At 55.7% G+C, this 27,015-nt stretch overlaps 1 protein-coding gene and 1 pseudogene across 3 annotated transcripts in view; one reads left to right on the plus strand and one right to left on the minus strand.

Moving 5' to 3' along the window:
* Window positions 1-27,015, minus strand: part of TMEM184B (transmembrane protein 184B) — a 44,843-nt gene that overhangs the window by 5,869 nt on the left and 11,959 nt on the right. For 2 of the 3 annotated variants that reach the window (XM_016161733.2, XM_036237484.1), the window contains exons 2-7: window positions 16,750-16,998; window positions 15,092-15,257; window positions 4,357-4,447; window positions 3,779-3,854; window positions 1,067-1,158; window positions 22-191 (exon numbers count right to left, since the gene is read on the minus strand). In XM_016161733.2, the coding sequence (XP_016017219.1) occupies window positions 22-191; window positions 1,067-1,158; window positions 3,779-3,854; window positions 4,357-4,447; window positions 15,092-15,257; window positions 16,750-16,941 (787 nt within the window). In that variant the 5' untranslated portion in view covers window positions 16,942-16,998. Of the gene's footprint in view, window positions 1-21; window positions 192-1,066; window positions 1,159-3,778; window positions 3,855-4,356; window positions 4,448-15,091; window positions 15,258-16,749; window positions 16,999-25,116; window positions 25,955-27,015 lie in introns of those variants that run through there. The other variant, XM_016161734.2, reaches the window with a different exon arrangement.
* On the plus strand, window positions 2,304-11,134 carry LOC118613786 (annotated as a pseudogene).

The raw sequence follows: 27,015 nt of genomic DNA on the forward strand, positions 1-27,015 counted from the left end.
GGGGGCTGAGAGGAGGCTTACCTTGCCAGAAGGAGAGGAAGATGACAGACTTGACCATGAAGAACTTGAGGACGGGGCTGTAGGGGCTGAGGAGCTCCCGCGTGGCGAAGTAGAAGAGGAAGAGGGCGTAGAGCGCCAGGCTGACAGAGACGTTGTAGATGATGGTCACGTAGAGGTAGCCACTGGCGACACTGCAAAACCGGGCATCTGGCTGGGATGGGCCCTTCGAGGGACAAGGGGCCTTCCCCCTCCTCGGCCCTGCTCCAGCGCCAGCTCCTGTGGCTCTCAGCAGTGCTCCTGAGCCACCGGACAGGTGATCAAAGCAATCCAAACATGGCGGGGTGTGAGGGGGTGCGAGGGGACGCGCCCCCAGGGCAGGTCGGCCACACGCCTCTGCTTGGCTCACGGCCATGTCCGAGCCGCCGGTCCACAGCGCTGGTGCCCTCGGTGGACACGGGCGTGGAAGCTAACGTGGCCTGGGGCAGGGAGCGCAGCCTGATGGTCGGACAGGCGTCCGAGTGGCTGGGAACACAGCTTTGCGCTTTTCACGTGAGCCAAGTCGTGTGCCGCTCCGAGCCTGGTTTGCTCTCCTGCCCTGGCGTGTACAGCATGGGTGCTGCATGCTAAGCACTTGCCAGCACACGGCCACGCGGTCACGTCTGCTCACCCCTAAATGGGAGTTTGTGGACAATTTACACAGCGGAGGTTTTCCACCTGAGGACCCAGACCGGCCTCTCAGGGCCCCGACCCTCTTGCTCTGTCTCGGGAATGGTCCCAGGGCACCACTCTGCAGCCTGTGAGGGTGACGGATGTCGAGGGCTCGCTCCTGTGGCAGAAGCAGGGCCCAGTGCCAGGGCTGCCACTGCCAGGCTCGGGCCTTGCGGCTCAGGGGTGCAGGCAGGTGTGAGGAGGGCTGGAGCCATGCTCCTGCACTCACAGGAAGGTCCTGGGTGTGTGTGTGTGTGTGTGTGTGTGGCCAGTCTGCGGCCACCCCTTCCCTAAACCAGGGCATCTACCCTGGCACCAACACTCCTCCTTACACACCCCGGGGGGGCCTGCTGCTTACTCAAAGTCACCGTCCCGGTACTTGCCAAAGGCCTGGAGGACCACGGTGCTGACAGCCATGAGCGGCTTCACCACGCAGAACTGCAGAGTGGCCTGTGGGGGGAAAAGGCCAAGGGTCAGGATGAGCACAGAAACCCTGTACCGAGCACCTCCTCTGGCCGGGTGGGCCTGGGCCGGACGCCGGGATGGCGGGGAGCCCCGGCACCCTCCCCCGCGGGGACTGCTGTCTGGACGAGGCGGAATACGTCAGAGGACAGTGTGGTGAGAAGACGAGGGTGTGGAGGAAGGAAGGGCATCTGACGGAGGGGAGGGGAAGCAGGGGACAGGAGATGCCGCTGGAGAAGGGGCAGAAGGCACGTGCCGTGCCGGGGACGAGGGGAGAGGGAGCAGCTCGCACCGAGGCCCAGAGGCAGGGCGGGCGTGGCCGAGCGTGGGGGGCCGGGGCGACTGGCTGCGCGGGGAGTCGGGGCGGGTGAGGACCTCCTCTCGTCCCCCTCGCCCAACCCCAAGTCTGGCTCCTCGCTCTGCACTCTGGGCCTGGGTCTAAGGTTTCTGTCAAAGCTGGGGTCCCCCTGTGGATGCAGATGACCTACAAGGGCACAAAACACCAAGGCAGAGGTCTGGAGTCCCAGCATCTGAGCTGGAACTCTGGCCTTGGCAGCCGCCAGCTACGGAAGCTCGCGTGAGTGATCACTTCGTCTCGTAGATGGACGTAACCAGCCTCCGTGTCACAGGGTCACGTGTGCGGGGACTGGAGAACGAGACAGGAGTATCGTGGAGGCCTCCCACCCCCATGCACTCAAAGGCCTCGGCCAGCCTGCTCGGCCTCCTTAGCCAGGCTTTCGCAATTCCCTACAGAGGCCCCAGTAAACCGAGGGGTACCCGCGGTACCGGTAGCATCCCCTAGGATCACCACTCTCTTGAAATCGGATAAATCTAAGTGACAAGGGCCCTTCTGTGCTGGCGGGGGTAGCTGAAACAGCTGAGGCGGTGTGGCTCCAGGCTGGGCAATGACCCTGGGGCAGAGTGAGGTCTGCAGGGGAGGCCTGAGCTCTGGGGCTGCCGCCCGGGGCAGCGCCTGGGACAGAGCCAGAGCTGCGGTTGGCATTCCCCACCGCGCTTTCCCGGCCTCGCCGCCCCACCTAGAGGAAGGGGGACGAGCACCCCCTGACGAAGAGGGTGGAGAAAAGGGAGGAGCCCGCCCCGGGCTGCTGCCACCCTGGGTCGGCCACACGGGGCTCACGACCGTCACACGAGCGCTGCTGTCGCCCCCACGCTACAGGTGAGGGAACGGAGGACCGAGAAGCTGAAGTGACAGAGGTGCCGACCCCGGAGGTTCAGATCCTTTGCCTCTGAGACGGAGCTGTGTGCTCTCTTCGCCTTGGGGAAAACATGCAGAGGCTTCTTTCGTCCTCCCGCCTTTTGCCACCTCTCCCTGCCACCTCCAGGGACAACAGCGGAAGATGTGAGACCACAGGAATGGGGACAGTTTATAATGAGGCAACTAGAGCTAGTGATCATGGGATCAAAACTCTGTACACAATGTAATCATCAAAGACGGCGGTGAGTCACAGCGGGGCCCTGGGCGGCCAAGCCCACTGGTAAACAATGGCTCTGGAAGGCCCCACCCTGAAACCCGCAGAGTTTTAGCACTTTCCCTGCAGGTCCAGTGGGAGATTTCGAATTTAGAAACACCCTGGGGAAGGAAGATGCGGAGGTGCACCTGGTGCACCTGGAGACCCGGGATGTCCAGGTCGCAGCTTTGTGGGTGTGGCTGTCCCTGCGCTGGGGGCAGTGGCCCTGCACAGAGACCAGCCTAAAGGCCAGCCCTCCTGCCAGCCACGACTGTCCCCCAGGATGACGCCCGGAGATGCTGGAGGTGCCCTGTGGAGCCCCAGGGGAGACTAAGGACAGCTGGGCGTGACACCTGACTCTCACTCCCTGTCCTGGAGACGTTGGGCTCCGGGCCAGTGCTGTGTCAATGCTCTACATCCACGACTCACCTCCACAACCATCCCTTGAGATAAGTATCATTACGCCCATTTTACAGAAGAAACTGTAAAGGCTCAGAGAGGTTAGGTAACTTATCCAAGGTCACAGAGTCAGAAGAGAAAATGGAAAACAAACTCGGATGGTCAGACACCCAGGCCCACACACGTAACCACAACGCCTCCCTACCTCGGGGAGGGCAGCTGAGGAAACCCGGAGCTGCTGGGCTGCCGACCGGGACACGGAGAAGAGACAGAGCTGGCGCAGGTCTGTTTGGTCCTGTGCCTTCAATGCAGAAACCCTCCTTCCCTCGAGCCCCGGCTGATGAGAAGGTTTCACATCGAGATTCCAGTTCCTCTGATCCTCACACACACTGAGGCTTAGTCAAAGTGAGCAAGAGCCTGGGACCACTTCTTGCCCAGGACCGTATCAGACACTCCCAGGACGCCTGTCGCTGTCCCTCTGAGCATGCCCTGCTAAAGTAGGGGCGCCCCTAACTGCTTGGGGAGTGGGTGCTGGGGCTCGGGGTGCCTCACAGGAAACGAGAACTCCACAGGTGGGGCGCAGGGCAGCCTGCAGCAGGGTCTTCCTGGCCCTACACCCACCTCTGCCACTGTCAACCAGGGGCAGCCCCCTGCAGCTGCTGCTCCGGGGCACAGACCCAGGCTCTTAGTGGCCAGCCTGCAGCTCTTGACCCGGGCAGTTGCTTGGGGCACACACACACCTGCTTGCAGAACCGCAGGAATCCAATGGAGTAAGTCTTTCCCCAGAGGCAGCATGTGCCGTACACACAGCTGGACCTGGAAGAGACAAGCAGAGAGGAGACGGTGAGCAGAGCCAGGACATGGGAAAGGAGGGCCTGGGGGCATCCCCCCTCGTATCCAGACCGGCCAAGGTGGAGCAGGGTGGGGTCGGGGTGCGGCACAGATCCCAGGCATCTGGTGAGCCCAGGGCCAAGCACAGGAGACACCAGAGAGCGTCCGCGACCACGTGGTAAGGCGTGGCAGAGCAGGGCTCGCAGGCCTCACAACAACAAACTACTTGGACAGCGCTGAACATAAAAACTGTAAGAGGGAGAAACAGGGAGACAGGCAAGGATGGAAGAGAGAAGGAGAGGGAGGCAGAGAGGCCCTCCCAAGAGTCCTAGTGAAGGCCTCGCTAAGGAAGTCCGGGAGAAGCACAGCAGGTCAAGGTCATGGGCAAAAAAGGTCTGTGTGTCCAGCTGCCGCCAGGACAGCTCAAAGAATGCCGGGCCCGGGAAACAGAGCGGTACGGGGGGCTTTAGGGGGGCTTCATACTCACTCAATGGGCTTCCCTCTGATCTCTGACATGATGGAACTTTCTCCCCCAAGGTATTCATAGCACAGGCTGAGGAAATTGTAGATGACCAAGGCTGTGAAAAGAACGCCCGGGGTAAACCACTCGCACCCACAGGATGGGTAAACGGGGGGGCGGAATTCTCAGCTGCCACGGAAGTGAAGAGCCACAGTCACGGGCAGCAACGGGGAGCCCTCGGGGACAGGAGAACCCACACGGGGACTATTCCGTTTGCGACCAAAACCAGGCAAAGGCACACCATGTTGTTTAGGGAGGCGGACACACTCTGCTGGCCACTGCGAGAAAAAAAAAGCAAGGAGGCGACTACCACAAAATTCAGGACTTTGTGTGCCCAGGCTGGTGGAGGGGAGGTCAGGGTGGGCATGGCAGGGGCACAGGGTGTACGCTCAGGGTCCCGGGGTGCTGGCTTTGGAATCGCTTATTAGTTTTATGCACTTTTCCGTTTGTGTGCTATGGATCACAATTTTACCACAAAACGATGAAACAGTCCCCACAGGGATCTCAGGCCAAATTCTAAGCACAAATGAGACCGCAGAACCTTTATCCATCCAACGACCTGCAGTGCCCCTCGGTCTTCACAAGACACAGGAGCGGTGCGCGAAATACAGCGTCTGGGGACGCTGGCCAGCTCGCTCTGAACCCGGACGTGGCTGGACAGCCCCACGGACACAAAATGTGCGACCCCGACATCGACCGACGGCAGAGGGCTGGGGCGTGCGTGCTCTGCTAAGTACAGCCATGCGCTGTAATGAGGCTCCTGCTCAGCGTTTCTGCTGGGCCAGCACAGCGAAGGCGGCCACCTGCATGGTGTCGGCGGCGAGGAAGGAGAAAAGGGATAAGAGGCGCGCGGCCGAGGCCGCCGCAAAGGAAAGGTGCAGAAGGCCGGGGGGCCGAGGGCAGGGGATCGAGGAGAGGCACCTGGCGAAGGAGCAAGGCCGAGGGGAGGCTCCGAACGGGCCAGGGCGGGCTCCCTCTCATCTGGTCCTGCCATCCCCTGCAGCGCAAAGGCCTTCCAGGCTCCCTGGGGCAGCCCCTTGGCTTGGCACTCGAGGCCTTTCGATGGGTGACTCGGTCCCTGCCGCCCCTCACGCCTCCTTTCCAGCCACGCTAGGCAGGTTCCTGCGCCCTCCGTGCTCTTGTGCTGGCTGTTCCCACGACCCGGGCCGCCCTTCCCTCTGCACTTCTCCGACCTGTAAGCACCGCCCACCCTGAGAAGTCGCCGGCCAGCACCCCAGGCCAGTGCTTTCTCACCCCTGGACCTGCTGATGGGGAAGCACAAAAAATCCTGGCGATACAGGTTTAGGCAAAAGCTGGCCTGCAGCAGTTTGGAAAGGCACATACCTGGCGTGCTTTACACCGTTCACCGTTGCCCTAACCTATTAGGGGCTCACTTCTCCAGCTGGGGTGCGGGCCCTCAGGTAGCAGCACCCCCTCTGAACATGACCTATGGCACCCACCATACTGCTGTGACTGTCCCTCTGTACACATGTTAGCAGAGGATTTGCCCCGTGGCTCTGCCCCCAGGCGGCGGCGAGCCTCTCTGCACCTTGGGTTCCTCTGTTGAATGGGGATAACAGGAACGCCTTTCTTGACAGGTGACTGCGAGGTTGAAGTGAACATGCAAAGTCTTTGGAAGGGTGGCTGGCATTCGGCGGCGCTCCCTCAGTGTGACTGCCAGACCATTGCTGGTCATCTGCCTGCCTCCCTCAGGGCCAGTGTCCCTTGGCAGGGCTGAGGACCCTACGCACTGCCTGCCCGGCGTGAAAGCGTCTCAGGATGTTTGCTGACGGCAGGCATGTCCACTGAGCTCCAGATCACTCATCACTGACAAGAGCTGCGAGGTATCTGGGGGGAAGGGTGCATCAAGCCAAACCTGACGTCAGCCTGCTAATGACCCTTGTCCAAAACCACACAAGGCCAAGTAGAACAGCTGTGTCCATCCCGTGCTGGGTGCAGCTCTACTGTGGTCGACGGTATTTTCCAAAGGCAGCCCCGCCCTCTGACGCTGACACTGCTCCACTGACAGATGTAGCCTCGTTCTCTCCCTCGCATCTGGGCAGATGGGGCTGACGACAGCGGAAGTGACACTTAGCGACTTCTGATGTCGGGGTTAGAAAAGGCCTCTTTCCTCGGGTTCCTTCTCTGGAGATGCCTGCCCGTGGACCCAGCCACCGTGTGAGGAAGCCCAAGCTGGTCCGTGTGCAGAGCGCACAGGGCAGGCTTCTGTGGGAGGAACTGAGGCCCCAGCTGACACCAGCATCGACTGCCAGACCGTGAGCCATGAGCGAAGCAGACCTCAGGTGACCCCTCCCCAGCCTTTGGGTTCTCCAGGTGACACCCAGATATCACACAGCAGGAGCAAACTCTCCCCATCGTGCCCTGTCCCAATTCCTGATCTGCACTAAGCGTGAATAAAGGGCTGTTTCACACTGTTCTGGGGATAACTATTTACACGGCCAGCACGTGCCAGGACCTCCTATGCTTCCCCGAGGCGGCGCGGCCCGCTGCCTCCCAGAGGCAGACCCAGCCGAGATGCCACATCCCCCCTGGTGGCCTCCTCTGCCCTGCTGCCATGTTCACTTCCCGCGCCATCGCAATCTCTGCTCACCCATCTGATCCTTCTAGTACAAGCAGCAGCATAAAGGAGCAGGAAAGCCACGAGCCCTGGAGCCAGACCGCCTGGGTATGGACCACAGTTCCACCACTTAGGAGCTGCGCGGCCTCAGGCAAGTTTCTTAAACACGCTGTGCCTTGGTTTCCTCATCTATACGCTGGGGGATAACAAGAGCTCCCTCCTCACAGGGCTGCTTGAGGACGGGGCGGTGGTGAATGTGGCGCCTTAGATAAGGCTGAGGCCAGGCCGAGCAGTCCACTGTGTTACCTACTGCATTTTTCAGGACTGTAAACTCCTTGCAGATAGAACTGAGGCCTACCCCGACAACTACCGGGGGCCCGGCACTCAAGCACCCTCAGTCAACACGAGAGGAAGGGATGGGCAGACATGGTCACAACCCCAGGTGAGGCTGCAAGGCAGGGCGGGCAGGTACGCCTGCTCTCAGCCCTGTGTGCAAGGAGCTCGCCTCATGGGCGGGGAAGCCGTGCCTTCCCCAGGTGATCGGACTTCTGGTCCCCAAAGACAAAACCCGGAGAACCCACGGGGGCTGAAGTTCATCAGCCCCCTGCATGCGGAACTGCCCTCCCAAGCTAGGCCGTCCTGCAGTCCACTCCTGAGGACAGCCCGGTGCCTGGGCACACATCCGGTCACGCGGACATCGGCAGCCCCCTGAATGACGTGGTCGAGCTCTGTGTTTGGTCAGAATCATCAAATTTCATCCACATTTCATCTCTTAGCTCAAGATTCTTGACCTTTTAACAGTGCTCTGGGGCCAGCCAGTCTGTATAATACCGATTTGCTGACAGTTTCCTTTAAGCAATCATTAGTGAGTCAATAACACACCCTCGGAGAAGGGAGACAAGACAGAAGCTCCTCGGGATGACTCAACTGGCTCACACCAGGACCCACTGACCATCTGGACAAATCAACTCCGCCTTAAGAAGTGGCAGAGCCATGCTATAGCACCTCCGCCACCCCAGCTGGGGCGTTTAAAATGGACAATTCCACGCACGGCCCGGGAAAAAAGTTACGCCAGCCCTGGGACATAAGAAAAGCAAAAAGATTGAGTGCCTTTCTCAGCCAGCAGCATTGTCACCTGACTATCCTTCTGACCACGGGTCCAGTTCTGGTTCCCCGGAGAGGCCCTAAAGAAAGGAAATAACTCTGGACCTCCCTAAATACTCACTACAGCCTCTGAGCTAGGTCCTGGGGACACATAAGTGACCAAAGGACCCACAGACCAGGTCCTTCTATCTAGAAAGGGGCATCGGCATGAGGAAAGGGATGGTGTCTCTCTGTCTGTCTCTCCCTCTCCCCCCACACTCCCACCCTCCCTCCCATGATAATCAGGTACCTGGAACCTTCTGCTCTATCCTAGGTACTAAATCCTAAATGAAGTAGCGACAGATGCGTACAATTAGGAGAGAAGGACCACGATGGAGATGAAATTAAGGTTGCACTGGATCCTCGAGGCCTGGAGGGAAGATACCATGGTCACTCTCTTCACATAAGTGATGGTGACCTTGTCCAGAAGGTCAGACAAGACCCACTTGGTCTTTGGGATGGATCCTGGGACTTCAGCCTAGTATAATAATTTCTAACAGGCAGTCTTCAGACATAGAAGGCAGTGAGCTCTCTGCCAGTGGAAGCATGAAATCAGAGACTGGGCAGCCTCTCAGCAGATCTTATAACAGGGTTCCAAGCAGCTGACACTTTACAGGTCCCTTCCGACCCTGAGACTCAAGGCTTTCTTTCCTCAGTGGCAGCTTCTCTAACCTGAAGCGGCCTGGATAGGATGCTGTAGTCAAGGAGACGGCCCTGCACCCAGCCTCCTACCCAGCACCCCCAACCCCGAGTAGGAAACTGCTACAGCAGCCGTCTCTGCCAGCAGCCCCCCAAATCGGGAGTCCTCGCGAGTTCCCCACTATAGGTAAGGCAGGTGCACCTGTCTGTCTGGGCACCTACTGAGTGCCGTGCACTGTGTGGAGCTTCGATGACCCAGGGTGCACCGGGCCACTCCAAGCTCACATCCTCCGCTCACCTTCTGCACCTGAGGCCGCCTCGTGGCCTAGCCATCTTTGCTACACAAAAACACGTGGGCATTCCATGTTTCAGATAACTTGCGGATGAGCCCGAAACTTAATTTCGATCATGTTGGACAGAAATCTTCTCTGCTCAGTAAATAGGGACCTCAAATGTTCCTGCTCTTCTTTCAGTGACTGATGATCACGAAAGACAATAACGGACACAATGAACTACAGCCGTGGTGGCACTGCCCGAAGCTAATGACCCCACACGCCGAGCCGCGCTCTCCTCCTTCCTCGTGGCTCTCCCGTCCTCTGTTGATCCTGCCTGCGGCTGCTTCCTGCCACCTGAATCGCTGATTTCTCAGGATCTCCTACTGGTTTCTTCTGAACATCTTTCTTATTCTGATTGATCGAGCTCTTGTAATTCCTGGCTCTGTCGCAGCCGCTGCCAGCTAGGGCCGCTCCTAGCCCATGAGTCCTCCTGCAGCACACGGGGCTGTAGGCCTTTAGTGGCCCCGTGTCTGTGGCTCTCCGCTGGGTTCATCCTGACTGTATCTAGGACGGTGTTTCATTGTGGGCTGGATTCCAGGAAGCTAAGTTTGTCCAGAATCTGAAACAAGGTGAATGAAGCCTCATTCCTTGCTTCTTACATGCACGTGTATTTTTCAGGGGAGACACTTGTCCTGTGCTCCTTCACTAAGCCTGGCCCCGAGCAAGTCCGAGGACTCGGAGACCCAAGGTGAGCCTGGCCCCTCGCGGATACCCTGGGAAATCGTGGGCAAGTCTCCTGGCCTCCTTGGACTTTTTCCCCACAGATGTAAAATGGGGATGATGGCACACGCTCCCCCAGGTGGCTGGGAGGACAGACTAAGCGAACGGTGACGAAACGTACGTGGTGGGACCGTGCAGTGCGAACGCCGAGAAGACGGGGCCTGCGTCAGGCAACACGGAGACCGTCTCCCTCCTGCGGACTCTGGCCCCCTGCACCTCGCTGACCTCGGAGCTCCCCAGAGCTGTCTCGGAGTCATCTTTAGGGGGCACCCCCGCCCCAACCACAATCCAATACTGCGTGCGGGGAAGGGGGCTGGTTTCCACCCGGCGCATCGCCGCCAGGTGGACGGCCGTGAGTCGCGGCCCTCGCCAGGGAGAGGCGCATGCGCAGGAGGAGCCTGCGCAAGTCATTCGCTCTCCTTGGAAAATGGCAGTCCTACCCCCGATGCCGGCAGTTTACCTCCACTCCCCCACCCCCACCCCGGACGCCACTAAAACGAGAATGAATGGGCAGAAAAGCGTAAGCCTTCGAGGACAAGGAGATGGCACCAGAGGCGGCTGACGAGGGAGGTCAACAGAAGCTCTGGAAGGTGCAGCGTGGTCACTGACCTGGGGAGGGGAGGAAGCCGACGAGAAGCCCAGGAACCCCTAGTACAGGACGCACCAGGTGACTCTGATGGTTATGCGTGAGGGCGCGGATGGGAAATCTGGCTACAAATCTCCGTGAGGAGCTATTGAGTTTTCACTTTCTAGATGGGTTGAGACGGATGCCTCGGTCCTCAGAAAGCCTGACCCGGCTGGGCCGCAACGAGGAGACTTGCAGAAAAGACAGACGAGATGTGGACACGAAGCGCGAGACGCCCCCGGCCCGCTCCTCCTCTGCACCCTCGCCCAGCTTTTACCTCCCGGGCAGGAGATAAGGATATTTTTTTCTCTGGGGAAACAGGCCCAGGATAAAAAAAAAATCTTCATTTGGTGCCTGTCCCCGCCACGTCATAAAAATAGCAGAAGAAATGCCCCGTGTCCTATCACGCAACTGAGAGGCCCAGCCGGGGAAGCCCCATGCTTAAATATGAAAACAGCCAAGGACAGCAAATATTTAAGGAGCGCTTCCAGCACAAAGGTCAAAGACCAAAGCAAACAAACATATGGAAGGAAGTCAGGAGACAGAGATGCAGGAAACCAGGAAACTGCAATTAGCTGTGCGACACCAAGCACGGGGGTTATAAAAAAGGAACGGGACGCACGCCTGACATCCTACGACATGATAAAGAAAATAAAACTTTCTGTAGAAAAGCTCAAAAGTAAAGATTAAAAAAAAAAAAAAAAAGCTCCTGAAAAACATAACAAAAAAGAGCTGGAGAACTGTAAAGGAAATTCAAAGATCAACCCAGAAGTGCTAAATCCTACTAACAGGAATTCCAGGAAGGGAGAACAAAGCAGAGGGAAAGGAACTATCAAAGACACATATAAGAAGATTTCCCAGACGTCTGGACATTAAGTTCCCGCAGTGAAGCGGCCACTGGGAGCCCCGCACAATGAATGTCAGAACCCTGGGGATAAAGACAGCAAGAGAAAAAAAGCGGGTCACATATAGACATTAAGAACCAGAATCCAGAAACTTTGCAAAAACAACTCTAGAAGTTAAAAAACAGTGAGAAACGTGCCTTCGAAATTCCGAGGGAGAGCGATTTCCCACTTAGAATTGTATTCCCATTAAAAAGTAATCAGATAGAACAGTACGGTAAAGACATCTGCAGACAATGTTCGGATTTCAAAATACAGAATTCCCATGCCCTCTTTTTTTCTCAGGAAGTTCCTGGAAGATGCGCTCTGACCCAAAAGAGAGAACAAATCATGAACGAGGGGAAAATGGCATCCAGGGAACGGGTGGGTCAGCACAGGATTCCGAGGACTACGGGGGAGGGAAGAGCCACAGGCACAGCTGGGAGGTAGGGCGTCTGGAAGCAGCCTGCCCGGGTGGGGGCGAGGAGGGCGGGGCTCCGGGGGAATGCCACCCGACCCGACAAATTCAGCGACGGGTCTGACTGCAGAGAGGGCTTTCTTTAATCAGGGAAGCATTTTGGAATAAATGAATGATAATCCCTAGAGCAAACCCCAAAGCAAGACAAATAGTAAGTGGAGGAAAAGTTAAGTTGTACAAGGAAATGTCATCCTGGGGCACTGAAGACTCGGCTTTGAACAATATTTACAGACATGTAAAAATGCAAACACGGAACGAAGGCTGCGAAAAACTGCGTATAGTCACATTGACGAGAAGGAAAGAAACCTGTGTGTGGGTGTGTATAGCTGGAGGCAAGTACCTACATCACAAACCTTCCACAGTAGGAAGCCACTACACAACACTGCATTAAACTGAAAAATCAAGAAACAACAGCACAAGCATAGCTTTAGGTTATTTTAGGGGAAAACACGGGTTAGAGTTGAAAGTGCACTAAACCTGGGAGTGAGGAGGAGTTGGGGCAGTTTCGTGTTTCAACCATATGCATGTATGACTTTAACGAAAGTGAAATTTTACTTTTTTAATTCTGCTGGGAAACAAACAAACAAACAAACAAACAAAGTCTGCCCAATGACTGAGCTCTGAGGGGCTCCGGCACAGGCTGGCTGGATCTGAAGTAAGAATTCTCCAGCACGGTCCATTCCTGCCCCTTCCCTGGTCTCAGGAGACTGAGGAGGAAAGATAGGAAGGGGAAAGAAGGGGGAACTCTTTTTTATACTGTAAGGGGTTCCCCATTACCAACCCTGCAGGGGCAAGGCGAGGGCAGCTGCAGCACTTAACGGATGAAGGAACGATGAGAGGGTCCGAGACCCAGGGCAGAGGTGCCGGGAAGGGCAAGGCAGGCCCGGCCGGCCGCCCAGACACCACAGCTGGTGAACTCAGGGACTTCAGGGCAGCTGCTGCGCTGTTTGTACACTCCCTGGGAGGGGCCGAGGGACAATGGTGTTGCTAGGAGATGCAGACTTCCTGTGAGAACCTTTACATGGCTGGGCTGGGAGGAAGGCTGGGACAGGCGGGGCCTGAACAAAGAGGCTTCTGGAGTGTGGGGAGCCATCAACCATCTGCTGCCTCCTCCGGGGCACGACGTGAGGACGGTTTGGAGGTTCCCTCGCTGTGCCTGCCCTTCTGCCATGCGCCCCAGTCTTCGGGGCCAGCCCCGCCTCCCCGACTCCACAGGTGGGGCTGCCTTGGCAGGGGACAGCTTTTTGCTTCTGAAGGAATGGCAGGCGGAGGCTGCTTCTGGGCCCCCATGCGAGGCTGGCAGCAGAATGGAAAAGGATTCTTGGCCCCACTTTCTCCGACCCAAGTTTTTGCGGCTCCCCAGGTACCCAGAGGTTTCCCTGAGGACTCTGTGCTTCCAGGAACATCAGGCGCCAGAGCCCCAGTTATGCCCGAACAGGTCCCCACCTGGCCTTAGCATTCTCCCCTGGCAGAGCTGGCTGGGCAGGGACACCAGCTGGGAACTCGACGAGGCCCCATGTGGATGAATACAAGGCGCGTAGCAGGTGTCTCATACAGTCTCTTATTCATTCAAGAAATACAGGACGGTGAGCACCTACCGGGGGCCCGGCTCTGTGAGCACCAGCTCTCCGCCCGTTCCCGCTCTCACAGAGCTACCGGTCTACTCAGGAGAACGGGAACAGACCAGGCACGCACTTAACAGCCATAGTGGCAAGGCCATGGGACTCAGACAGCGTGCTGGGAGAAGGACTGACCGGGAGGGCCTCTCTGAGGGGACACCGGAGTCAGGAAGGAGGAAGAGGAAGAGGAGGAGCTTCCCAAGCACTGGGCAAACGCTTGTGTGCCCAGGCCAGAGAAGAGGCCGGCGTGGCTGGAGGGGCAGACAGGGCTCAGTGTGTTAGGCGCCTCAATTTCCTCGCCAAGTTCAAAGGCATTTCCTGTGCCCTGTGAGTCCTCAGGGATACAGAGGTTCAAAGTGGGACAGGGAAAGAGACTCCAGCTTCTCAAGGGACAAGCACGCTGCACTCCAATATCGATGAAGCCCACCCAGGGCCAAGGACAAAGCCCTCCCAGGTCAGGAAAGCAGACACGTGGTCAGAGCTGCCCAGCCACAGCGTAAGGAAAACCATATCTGGCCGCCCTACCGGAAACCAGCAGTGCAGGTCGGGGGAGACAGGAAAACACACGGCCACAAGGAGGGTGAGTGTCAGAGCAGGGATCTTAATCCAAGGACCCCTCCTTCCCAGCCCTGCTGGCCTTTTGGGGTACAGGCCTAGGCATGGCTGGCCTGTGACCTGTCCTGGGGCCTCCAGCCTCTCCTCCCTCTCCGTCACCCATCCTCTACATGCAGATTTTTCTAACCCGCAATTTCCAGGTTATGCATCAACAGTAAGAAAAAACAGCTAAATTTCTCTGTGTGGCCTGCAAGGCCGTGTATGTCCCTGTCCTCACCTCCAAGCCCCCTCCAGCCGATGACTGGGGCCACCCCCCACCCCTGCACAGTGCCCCCAGCCAGGTAACATTAGGACTCCTCTCTCGCCCTGAGATCAGCTCTCCTCTTGACCCAGAATGGATTCTCTTCAGCGACCCTGACAGACACCGACCCATTCTCTAAGGGTCAGCTCCCTGCCCGCCCCAGGCCGGAACTGCTGGGGCCCAGTGAGAGAGCATGTCTGTCTCCTGCAGGGACTGTTTAGGTGGCACAGACCCCTGGAGGGCACAGAGGGTGAGGGCGGACTTCCCTCTTTGCCCAGTGCCCAGCACCAGGCCCAGCCCGTGCTCTGAGCTCAATTACCAGAGTGGGTGACGCTTCTTGTCACGCACAAGAACGGAGGCCACCGAAAGGCAGCAAGTCGCCTTCTTGGGCAGCACGGTAGAGCTCCTCCTGGGACAAAGTCCTCAGACTTTAAGACACATGGGGAGGGAGGCCCCGCTGCGCCAGCATCGTGCCACGGACCCCTGGATAAAGCCAGGACCTGTCTGTACCTGGGGTTTCTATCTACAAACGAACCCCTCATTCGCTGTGCCCCCCACGCTCATATCCGAGACACCAGAAATGAGACGCAGGTTGAGGGCCCCTGCTTCCAGGTACATGTGATGGTATTTGGGGAGCCCTAGCTCAAAGGGCATCTGCAAGGTGACACTCCAGCTACACCTGTGCAGTCGCCTGTCGCTTTGGGCCCTGATGGAAACCCTACAGTGGGTGAAGAAGTGAGGGGCGGCCTCCCAAGGAGGAACCAGGAGGGGCGCAGAGCCCGCCTGCCCCGGGCCTGCCCTGGCGCCCCGCCCACACGCCGTCCTCACCCTCGTAGCAGTCGCGCACGGTGCCGAAGTACACGTAGTACTGGTCGTTGGTGAAGAAGAGGAGGCTGAGCCAGGAGTCGAAGGCGTAGATGGGCACGATGAAGAGCACGCGCACGATGTAGCGCTGCTCGTTGGGGCAGCTGTAGCATCGCAGGTGCATGTAGATCTGGGGGCAGAGACCCGACCGTCAGGCGGAGGCCCCGCCTCCCTCTGCTCCATGGGGCGGGGCCCGGCCGGGGGACCCCCTCCTGCTCTGCCGCTTACTAGTTCTGACCAAGCTGCTCAACCCTGAGCCTCAGCGTTCTCCTCAGGAAAATGGGATAACGAAACTTCCGGCGAGGCTGCTGTGAGCGTAAAGCCAAGGGGTGCGTGAAACTTACAGGGTGCACGTGGTGGCACCAAGGCTGGCCTCCCGGGCACGAGCGCTATGGGACCAGACCCAAGGCTGTCCAAATGGCAGTCGAGGACTCTCCAGGTGTAACAAGCCCCCTGGGGACCTGCATGCACAGCCAGGTGTGTGCGGTGCAGCTGAGGCTTTCCACATGTGTCCCCCAGCCTCCACCTTCCTCAACACCTGGTCCCTGGAGTGTGGAGCTAAAACACAGGCACCCAGGTGGGCGCCCACCTGCCCACCCCTTAACTAACTTAGGGTGTGGAGTGCAGGACAGTGGGGACCCTCACTTCTAAAGGGTGGAAGCATTTCCTGGCTGAGTGGCTGCCGTGAGGTCCTCATCCTGTGTCTCGTTTTCCCATCTGGTAAACAGAGGCAGCTCTCCCTGCCTCATTGGGAAGAGGGAGGATGAAGTGCAGTTTTTAGAAAGCAAGGGTAAAAAAATACAGGCTACACACGATGCCAAGAACTGCTCTAACTGTGGTCGTCGGCCCCGGCGGCCCGAGTCGCGTCACAACTCTCGTGACTTCACACTTGGCCCAGCCCTGGGCTTAGGAGGAAGAGAACAAAATATTCCCTGTCTGCCATGAGTCAACCGCCTTGGAAACACTGAGGCTCGGGAAGGGATGGGGAACACAGGGTGGCGGGTGAGGAGCTGACAGGGGACCCAAACGGGCTCAGCCTCCCATCTTCACTGGGCCATCTTCAAACCCCTCCTTCCTCGAGCAGCCAAGGCACGTCTCAGCCTACGCCAGCCTCCTCTAGGACTGTGGGCACAGCGGGACGGGAGGCTTGACTTCCATCCCAGCTCGGCCACCGACTTGTACGTGACTTAGTCCCCTCCCACCTCCCTCTCTGAGTCTCACTTCTCTCATCTGCAAAGGGGTCGCTGACTCCACATGCTCCTGCACAGTTCCCAGGCTTTCTACAGCTTGGGCTGGACATGTGACCAGCTCTGGTCCACGGAAAGTGAGAAGCGACAAGTGTCTTTTCTGGATCTAGATGGCAGAAGACCCAGAGTGCCTTGCCCACAGTGGTCAGATGGATGATGCCTTGAAGCTGTAAGAGGCTAGAGCCACAAAACGGAATCTGACCTGAGCTGGGCTGGGATGTGAGCAAGAGATTAACCTCTGAGTGAAACCCAGATTTCTGGGTTTATTTACTACTGCAGCGTTACCTGCTCCAGCCTAACTAACACTACGTTGGACTGGAAACTTCTTAGGATGCTTCTGGAGGGCCTTCGGGGACTCCTGCCTGGCCTGGGTACCTGATGGCAGGTGATGAGCAGGGCCGTCCAAACGAAGAAGCCGGAGATAGCCTGAGCGGCGGTCGTCATCAGGAACACAGGCTGCTCCACGGCCGTGGGGCTGCCCTCGGGGGTCGCGGAGACACTGGGCGAGGCTGCGGCGGTCGTGGGCAACGCCGGATCTGGGGCCAGTGCGGCCTCCCTCACCGTCATGGTGCCCAGCAGCAGGGAGGTCCAGGGAGGAACCCTGGGCGTGACCGGAGAACTGGCCTGGAGAGGGGAAATCACACAGTTAGCCTCTCCCAGGGGCAAGGGGCCGCGTTGGGAAGCAACTTCCGGGTTTCCACGTCCACCTTCAAAACGCCGCCAGACTCTGACCATGCGTCACCCTGGCCCCAGCCATCACCCTGGCCAACCCCCACCACGCCTCCCCTGAGTTAATGGAACAGGCTCCTGATCCGGCTCTCTGCTTGTCGTCATCCTTGCTGTCCAGCCCCTAAGATGTTGGCCAGACTGAGCCCCTCCTTTGCTCAAAACTCTCCAAAGCTCTCACCTGCCTTGGAGTAGAAGCTGCCGTCCTTACCACGGCCCACAAGGCTGCACGATGGGACCTCGTCGCTCCGACTGCACCCCACCCCCTACAACGCACGCTTTCATCCTCCACCTCAGGCGCACGGGCCTTCTGCTGCCCTTCGAACTGCGCCCACCTCTGGCCTGTGCGTAACTCCGCCCAGCCACATAGCTCACGCCACTCCTTTAGGTCTCTGCCCTGACTGTTCCCAAACCGTGACAACCCCTGCCCCCACGCCCCAGGTGCTCCTGGCCACTCTCCTTGCTTTAGTTCTCTACTCATTACTGACTCCATCTGAAAAACGACATCATCTCGTGTATTTGTTAACTGTCTGCCTCTTTCCACCAGACACAAGCTCCCCGAGGCCAGGGGCTCAGCTCTGCTCACAAATGGACCTCCAGCACCTGGAACAGCACCAGGCACCCAGCAGGTGCTCGGTAATTCCTGCTGGGTCCACGCCTCCACCTTCCCCGTCCACTGAGACCATTGGATTGCCACGGTCACCGCCTCTAAGGGCTTACGCCTTTTCTTGCCATTTCTCCCCAGTTTCCACAGCGGGTGACATCCATCCCTCGCCATCAGGCTGCACCATGTTGGAGACGCTGTGGCCTTCCCCACTGCGTGTGCCTTCAAACTGCTCACCTTTCTCAATTTGGCTCGTGCGTCACTCCCTGAAAGCTGGCCCCGACACGCTCTCCCGCCATGCTTCTACCCACTTTGCACACCGCTGTCGTTACACGTACCGCGCAGTTCTGCCATTTGCTCAGGTGTTTATCCCCCTAGGGCTGCCTGCTCCTCGAGGCAAGGCCACCCTTCTGTCTTTGACTCCCCAGCACCAGGCCTGGCACCACGGCCATTTATAAGGTTTACTTTATCATCTACTGCTTTTAACTCGTCATTTCCAAAGGGATGTGAGGGACGTCACAGAGAAGCGGGGAACGGAGTTGAGGAAATTAACATGAAGATGCTGGGTGGGGAAGAAAAGACAGGGGCGGGTAGGACGGGGTCCTGTCCTGCTGTCCCCGGCGGGGTCTCGTGCCGGCCCCAGCCTTCCCAATGGCAACTTCGGTACATGTGCTAACGAATTAATGATTCTACATCGAAAAGTAACCTAGATGTTGCCCACGGAACAGCTATTGTTAGGGTTTTCCTTGAAAGTTTATAAACAGGGGCCAGTGCCGGGCCAGAGGCTGGGACCGCGGTCCAAGAGCCCACCTGGACTGTGCTCCCAGGAAGGCCGGGCACATCTGTAGCCAAGGCGATCGGGGCATCCGAGCCACAGGCTCTAACAAGTGTCCCTTTCAGTGCTGCCACCTGTTGGTCAACGCCATCCTGGGGTCGCCGAATCTCCCTGCAGCAGAGGCCCAAGAAGACTAAACGAGAGGAACGGCTGACCACTGCTGAACAGATGCCAAGTGCACAGTACGGACACTATGGAAAGGAACCTGGCCGGAGCTCAAGTCCCAGATCCCCCACCAGCCAGCCCGGCGTCCCCACACAGATTCGCTTGGCCCCGGAGGCCCTCTGCTGCCTGACCTAGAAAATGGCCAAACCCCAAAACTCGACCAGCTCAGCCTGAACCCCAAGAGCAGCTCATAGCCCCTTCCAAGTCTGAGCTAATATTCTTTGCCAGAACACACTGCCACCAATGGGGAGGTTTCCTGGGCCTTCCCAGGGTGCACCTGGGCCCACAGCCTGACTTGGGCCCCCCGGCGTGGCCCTGGCCCTCGCCTGCAGCTCCAGCATCTCCGCCACCATCTACATCACGTCCGCTCTCAGCTCTAAGTTCCATCCTCGGAGAGCCCTTTACATTTCTATTTTCCTGTAAAAATAAATGATCTGTAACATACCGACCAAGAGATGTATCTAGATTAGAAACCAAAAATGGAGACGGTATCTATATAAAGAAACTCAAAAATGGAGGTGTCTATATAAAGACTGGTGGCAAGCTTTGAAAAAGACACACAGTGACGAGGCTAAGAATAGCTCCTGCAAGTATGGTTGCAAAATTGAAAACCAGTGCCAGAAACAGTTCTTAAAAAAGACGACTTGGGTTGTAAATCATCATCTTTGTCTATCAACCCAAATGAAATGAACAAACATGGGGATCTGGGAAGGGGAGGCTGGAGGAAGCACGAGGCTCCTAAATCCTCACCACCTGAGCTGTCCTCTTCTGAAGGCCTGTGGAGAGGCCCCCGAGTGGTCTCCCCAGCCAGGGGCAACTGCCGAGCTCTGACCCTGCCCACAGGAGGTGACGCCACGGGCTTCAGGCCTAGCTGCTTCCTCACACTCAAGGGCCTCTCTCTCAACCCCAGAGTGACGCCCGACACAAGAAGAAATCTACTCAGAGAGGGTGGGCGACTTGTCCCCAAAGCGCAGCCAGGGCTCAAACCCAGGTCCTGTAACCACGGTTTCCCAGCCAGGCCTGGATCAGCTGCCCGCTGCTCCAGAGCCACCTACCAGACGTGGTCACGCTGTCCCGCCACGGCGCGGGGAGAGGAGGCCACGTCGCTGGGAGGTTTCCGTGGCCTGACCCGTGCCTGCCACACAGCTGCACCACACCCTGTAGTTCACCAACCTCCCAAACGTTAGCTCTTGATTCTTCTCACAGCAGCTTTGAAGTAAGTAACATTATCTCCATCTTGGAGATGAGAAAAATGACGTGGAATTTGGTTTTGCAGCCCCCTGGAGTAGCGCCAAGTGCCTCGAGGGTTTTCATAGCATCCCCCCAGGGCGCCTGAAGCAGCATTCTGACTCATAGACGCGTGGCCTCCAGCACCCGAGGGAGGCAGGTAATGGCGACTCTTGGAAGGCTGTGCACAGAGCTCACCCTGCTCCCCGGACCCAGCACACGACGCGAGGCCCTGCCAACCGCCAACCGTTCAGCATATGTGTCAGGGGCAGGGCGATGGACGGGAGTCCCATCCTTTCACATTCAAGACAGCCACCGACCTGGGAATGCTCTCTTGCCTGCCCAGGTCACGAGCAAGCAGGACACTGGCCTGGCACAGCTCCCAGGTCTTGGGGAGGCAGGGGCGACGCTGGCTAGCGCAGCCCCTTCACTCCCTTGGGGAAAGGGGTCTGGAGAAGGACCTTCATGGCCGTGCACCCTGAGGTGGGAAGGATACACAGGGTGAAGCTCAGAACCCCAGATGTTATGGCGGGTCCCCCTATTTCTTAATTGATCACATGTTAACCTTCTGCCAGGGACAAGGCGGAGAGCCCTAAGGGGAGATGCTGGCATCACCTTTCCAGCAAGTGTGTCCTGAGGCTGTGCTGGGCACTGGAAGACCCGGTCTCAGCCTCGAGGCGCTCACAGCCCCTCTACGCCCCTGCTCCATGCACCAGGAGGGACCTGGGGACCTGACCCGACTCACGAGAGGTGAGTGCCCAGCAAGAAGAGAGCAGGAGGCAGCATCAGCTGCTTGGTCACAGCTGGGGAGAGGGTCAGGGAAGGCTTCAAAGTGGCGGGGACTATACGGCAGAGTCTTTAGGTGGCATGACCAAGTTTGGGCAAATGACTTCATGTCTCAGAGCTCAGTTTTCTCATCAATAATATTTCAGGGTAACTACGTAATTGACAAGGGAGTTGTTCTACTTTACAGAAGTCTCCTTAATAAAAAGAGAGAAAATAATAGAATTTAAAATGACCATTTTACAGTTCCCAGTACAAATAATGGATGGAGATATGGATGGTCAATGAATGATAAAACGACCACGTGAAAGGCTGACAGGGAATTTGACAAGGAACAAAGGTGAACCACACAGGTGAACCCACAGTCAAGACATCACTAAAACGGAGCGACTAGAAGTTTCGAGCCTCCTGATGGGCTTCACGGGAAGCAAACAGTACCACCTAGGAAGGGCCCTTCCCCAAAAAGTGAACTGGGATCAAAACGAGCCTCTAGAACTAATCGCCAGCAGCCAGGAAATACAGAGGGCAGTGGAACGGATTAAATTATGCCGTGAGGACGCAGCAGCCAAATCCAGACCGCAGAACCATCTCCAGGAAAAATGACCTGGTTTTCGCAACAAACTAGTGGCTTATAAACAAAGGTGGCTGAGGGGCAGTCACAGAATCAGAGACTCAAAGATACGACTAAATGCAATGTGTGGGCCTTGTTGGGCCCTGAGACTAATAAACTATGGATTAAAAGACACCTTACATGTAGATAACATACACAAGTCTTGTCAGTTTGGTTAGGCGTGATAATGGCATGGTGGCTATATAAAAATAAAAGTCCTTACCAATAGTGCTGGAACAATGGGACATTCAGAAGTAAAAACAAACAAACAAACAAACAAAAACTTAACCTAAACCCTTATATTACATACAAAAAAGTAATTCAAAATGTGTCGTGGATTTAAATGTAAATTGTAAGACTACAAAACTTACAGAAGCCATAGGAGAAAATCTTTGAAACCTAGGACTAGTCAAAGTATTCTTAGACTTGGCACCAAACGTATGACCATAAAAGGAAAAACTGATAAACTGAACTTCACCTAAAAAACAAAAACTTTTGCACTGTGACTCTGCTAAGGGATTGAAAAGACAAGTCACGCAGTGGAGGAAAATATTTACAAGTCACATATCTGACAAATGACTAACATCTAGAATATAACAAGAATGGTCAAAGCTCAATGGTAAAAAAAAAAAAAAAAAAAGCTGTCAAATCAGAAGATGGGCAAAACATGAACAGACAGTTCACCCAAGAGGGATAAATGGCCAATAAACACAGAAACAGCTGTTCAACATCATTAGCCATTAAGGAAATGCAAGCCAAAACCACAATGAGATAGCATTACACACTATACATCAAAAACAATGACCACGCCGAATGCTGGTGAGGATGCAGAGAAAAGCTCTCACATACATAAACTGCTGGTGGGAATGCAAAATGGTAGAGCCACTCTGAAAAACAGTCTCTTAAAAAAAAACAGTTTCTTACAAAACTAACATGCACTTACCCATATGACTCAGTAATCACTCTTAGACATTTATCCTAGGGAAATGAAAAACTATGTTCCCATAAAAGCCTGTACACGAATGTCCACAGCAGCTCCATTTGTAATTGCCAAAACCTGGAAGCAATCCAAATACCCAACAGGCCAAAGGTTAAACCGTGGTACGTCTACACCGTGGAATACCACTCAGCAAGAAAAAGGAACAAACTATTGATCCAGCCGGCCTCAGGAACATTGTGTTTGCTGAAAACGGCCAGTCCCAAAAGGTCACATGCTATCTGATTCCATTTATATAACATCCTCAAAATGACAAATCTATAAAGATGGAGAACAGACGAGCGGCTGGCAGAGGACAGCAAAGGTGTGCAGAAATGCAAAGAGGGTAGAACAGAGAGATCCTCGCAGGTGGTGAGACACTTTGTATCCTGACAGTGGTGGTGGCTACCTATCTGCGTCTCCCGGTGAATAAACCGCACAGAACGACACACGTGTAGAAACAGTGAAAGCTGCATGAAGCCTGTAGTCTAGTTAATAACAGTGTACCAACGTCCACCTTCTAGTTTTGCTATTGTCCTACAGCGATTATAAGATGTCTCCATTGGGGGAAGGAGGGTAGGTGGGATTCTATGTACTATTTTGCAATTTCCTTCCAGCCAACGATTATTTCAAAATAAAAAAGTTGTTTTAAAGCCCAGTGGAGATGCACACTGAACTACCTAAGGGTGAAACACAACAGGACGTCCGGGATTTATTCTTCAAAAAAGGGGAGAGAGATGCAACAAGGCGTCACAGGTGGCTAATTGTTGACGCAGAACGACTGACAGGCAGAAATTCATTATACGGTTGCTCTACTTTTGTGCATTTAAAAATTTCCATAATAAAAAGCTTTAGACAGTAGGACAGCAGAATTTTCCATAAAACTTGTAATGGGATGGGCAGTAACTCAGGAAATCATCTGTATCTGAGATTTACTATCTTGCAGAAAAACAATCCAAAAGACTTGTCCCACCCAACAACTGAGTTCTAACACCTCTTTCTTTTACCAAAAAACGTGTTCCAAATTTGCCTATTTTTTTTCCCCTATGACCACTGACTGTCAGAGATGTGCTTCCCGGTGATGTTTTCAAAACATTTATAAGCACGTTAAATACATCCCCTCGCAGGAAAGACATGTTTTCATAATGAATGAGAAAGGAACTGCTCTTTGAAAGAAACCTAGATAAGGGCTATTCAGAAATGTTTCTGCTGCGGTAGAGTAAGTCTGTAACTTACAAAAACTCTCACATCTGAATTCCTAAAAACCTACGTAACGCAATTTTCTAATCTGTTTAAAAATTTCCAAAGCATTTGAGTGGGTTTTGGACTTGTGTTAAGAACTTTAAAATGAAATACCTTCCATTTGGTTTACAGAAACCTGACTGGCATCAGGGAGGATGGAAATGTACTAGCCAAATTTCAACAAATCCTCTGCATACGCAGTGGACGGGATGGAAAAATGAGTAACCCGATTTAGAAAGAAAGCCGGTGATGCATTTCCTGTGTGCAGCTACGTGTCCCAGGCAGGGATCTTTTTCAGGAAGGGCAGCCATTAAACCAAAGTATCTAAAACAAATGAATGCGGAGCCAGACCTTCCAACTGCTCCGTCACAGAGCATTAAAGCGCAATCCCCCAAAATAACCAAGCATACGAGCCGGAAGGCTTTTGTGCCACCAACGAAATAATTTTTAAAAATTTTAAACTACATCTTTAGCTCATCCTTTGATTTCAATTTCTGGTGGTTTTGTTATGTACATAAGATAACAGTAAGGTAATGCATGTATATAGTTATAACTATATCAATATCTACGTATTACAGACATGGGCTCAAAAAGTTTTGTTTTTTTTTTACTGACAGGGGCATGAGAGCAAAGAAAGTTGGAAGAGCAGAGCTGTAAACAACGAGGAAAGCCACTGGCTGACACATCCCGGGACCCTTCACAAGGTCTCTGCGTCTCTGTCCCAGGGTGCAGGTCCCACGGAAGGCATCGTGGAGGCTTGGTCCTGCCTCTCCCCGCGGTCCACCGGCCAGCGGGATCACGCCACATCTGCGTTTCCATTCGTACACTGCCCTGCCAGCTGTGAAGAGGTCAGGCCACAGTCTGGACTTTGTCCCAGGCTCTGAGTCAGGGACACGGGGCCGGAATCTTGGCGCCGCCACCTAGCTGTGACTGGGCAGGTGACAGGATGGCTACCTCTGGATTTGTTTCTTGGATGTACCGTGCTGTACTCAGGCCCTTGGGCCAAGCGGGTTTAGGAATTCAGAGATTTTCAGACTTTCGGAAGGATCATAGTGCTGTATACAGTGACGCCCCCAGTGGGGTCTGGGCAGCATCCCAAAATCAAACACATCGTATTTCCACAGAGAAACATGAGATATTTTTAAAGACCATAATTAGTCTCGCATCAATTCAGGTCAGATTTTTGCCACAAAACTAGTTTGCTGCAGACTTCGGGAGAACCTCTGGGATTTCAAGTGCTCCGGATTCAGAAAGGTGGAGAAGGGCCATGGGCCTGGACCACCCCCTACAGCTGCTGGGAGGCGATGCTCAAGGAGGAAGGGATCAAAGGTGGCTCCCCACTTATTTTCAAAAGTGACCGGGTCCTTTCCCCCGACCTGAAAGCCTGAGGGCATGTCAGGATCTGACTGTAGGGAGGGTCTGGACTGCTCTGCAGACAGCACAGGGCCCCGGCAGTTAGAGCCCGGGCTCCCTCCCAGTCTGGTCCCTGAGCACCGGCCTGTGGAGCGCCCGCCTCTGGGCCAGCGTGCCCTCCCCCTGCCCCGACCTCGTGGAGGTGCCGACTCTTCACTCACTAGTCAGCCAAACGTCGGCCTCGCCCGCGACCAGCCTACTCCTGCGCAGCAGCTCTGTGCTCACTCCCAGGGCCAAAAGGTCGGTTCTGACACCTGAATCATCTATCTCCAGGACCAGCACGGTGCCCGGCACACAGTAGGGATTCAGAAGAGAAGACTCGACCGATCAGCTGAGAGACTGGACGCCTGGCATTGAGCCTCGTGCTGCATTCCACAGGCCTTCCGTCACTGGGGCCCCTCCTCACCATCGGCACTTTCCAGAGCTCAGCAGAAGGACCTGGACATTTGACTGGAGGGAGAGATGGATCAGGTGAGGGCAGGGGACAGAGACTGAGTTGCACTGTCCCACGCATGTCTTCCAACCTGCAGGGCACGCCGAGGAGGGCAAAGGGACTCGTTCTACGTGCTCCATCAGGGCACGCCCGGTCCAGCCGATGGGAGCGGCAGGATGGTGAGAGTCTGCCAAGACAGAGACATTTTTACCAACAGTCTGGCAATCTTCTGGTTGCTTCTAAAAGGATGCTCCCAAACCAACAGGGCTAGAAGTCCCCTGTGGCAGGAACATCATTGAGGAACCTCCACAGGGGGATTTACCCTCATCTGTCTTCTCCCCAACTAGCCTGCAACCTTCTGGAGGTCAGAGGTCATATCTTATGTATAACCTGATCCCCAGCACCTGTCTCAGAAACTGGACAGAGTTAATACTCAATAAGCTTTGACTGGGTAAAGGAACAAATGACTATGCTTGCCCTTTGCAGTTCCTTCCAACTCTAAAACTCCGTGACACCCTCCACCAGCCTCGGAGAACGGCACGCTCTCCTGCTCCCCCTACAGATCTTTCCCCACCTGCCGTGACAGCTTTCACCTCCGAGAACCTCTCCCAGTCTGTACCTTTACTGCGGTTGTGATGAGACTTATCGCCCTGACGTCCGGGCGCCATGAGGGCGGGGACCGTGTACCAGGCTAAAAAGGTATTTTGCTGCATGACTGCTTTGGGGACAGAGGAAACAGCGGGACAAAGGCACGGAGACAATAGGTTGGCAGACACCAGACTCGCGGCCAGGGGCGTGCCCAGAGCAGGGCATCTGCATCAGAATCCTGTTACCTAGCCCGGGGCGGGCGGTAGTGCCACCTGACTGATGGGACCCCCTGGGGCCTTCGGAGCTGACAGAGCCCTCCTGACAGCGATGTGAAGTGGGCCTTAGGGCGAGTAGGAGGGTGCAGGCAGACCCTCCTGGGAGGAGCCACAGAGAACACCAAGACACAGAGCCCAGCTCGGCCCCCGGCCACCGGGCTGGACAGCACTCTAGACAGCCAGGCTTCGGGAAGGGGTGGGCGATGTCAGAACGGCGTCGGGCAAACCCACCTCACAAAAGCAGCAGGAGTGCTACTTTATGAATGTCCCCTTCGCCTCCTACGAGGGGTCCAGGGAGCCAATCCAGTCACCAGAGTGGCCCTTGAGAGCGCGGAATCGGAGTACAGGGAAGTGGGAGGGGTCTGGAGTAAAATTCAACCAGGCCCTGAAAACTCAGAGTGAGGCAACTGCTCACTTCCCCTAACCCCGACCCTGCCCCCGCCCTTCTCCAGGAAAGATGTCTTCCACCTGACTCCCCTTCGGAAGGTATCTACTTTTCCAGAAAAGCCACAAACGTATGTGTAGTCACTGAACTCGGACATCTGCCTTGGAGTTTAGGTATGTCATCGTCTCACTGTCTCACCCAGGTGTTATTCTCATTTTCACTTCACGTTCAGGGGACACCTTGCTGTTGCCCGTACCCACTCCCCATCCCCCGAATTCCTATGTGAAAGGCTGAGTAATGGCCTCCGAAGATGTCCGCATGCTCAAAACCCCGAACCGGTGAGCAGTTTATTACATGGCAAAAGGGACTTTGTAGGTGT

The sequence above is a fragment of the Rousettus aegyptiacus genome, unplaced genomic scaffold (assembly GCF_014176215.1).
Source record: "Rousettus aegyptiacus isolate mRouAeg1 unplaced genomic scaffold, mRouAeg1.p scaffold_m13_p_2, whole genome shotgun sequence".
NCBI classification, from domain to species: domain Eukaryota; kingdom Metazoa; phylum Chordata; class Mammalia; order Chiroptera; family Pteropodidae; genus Rousettus; species Rousettus aegyptiacus.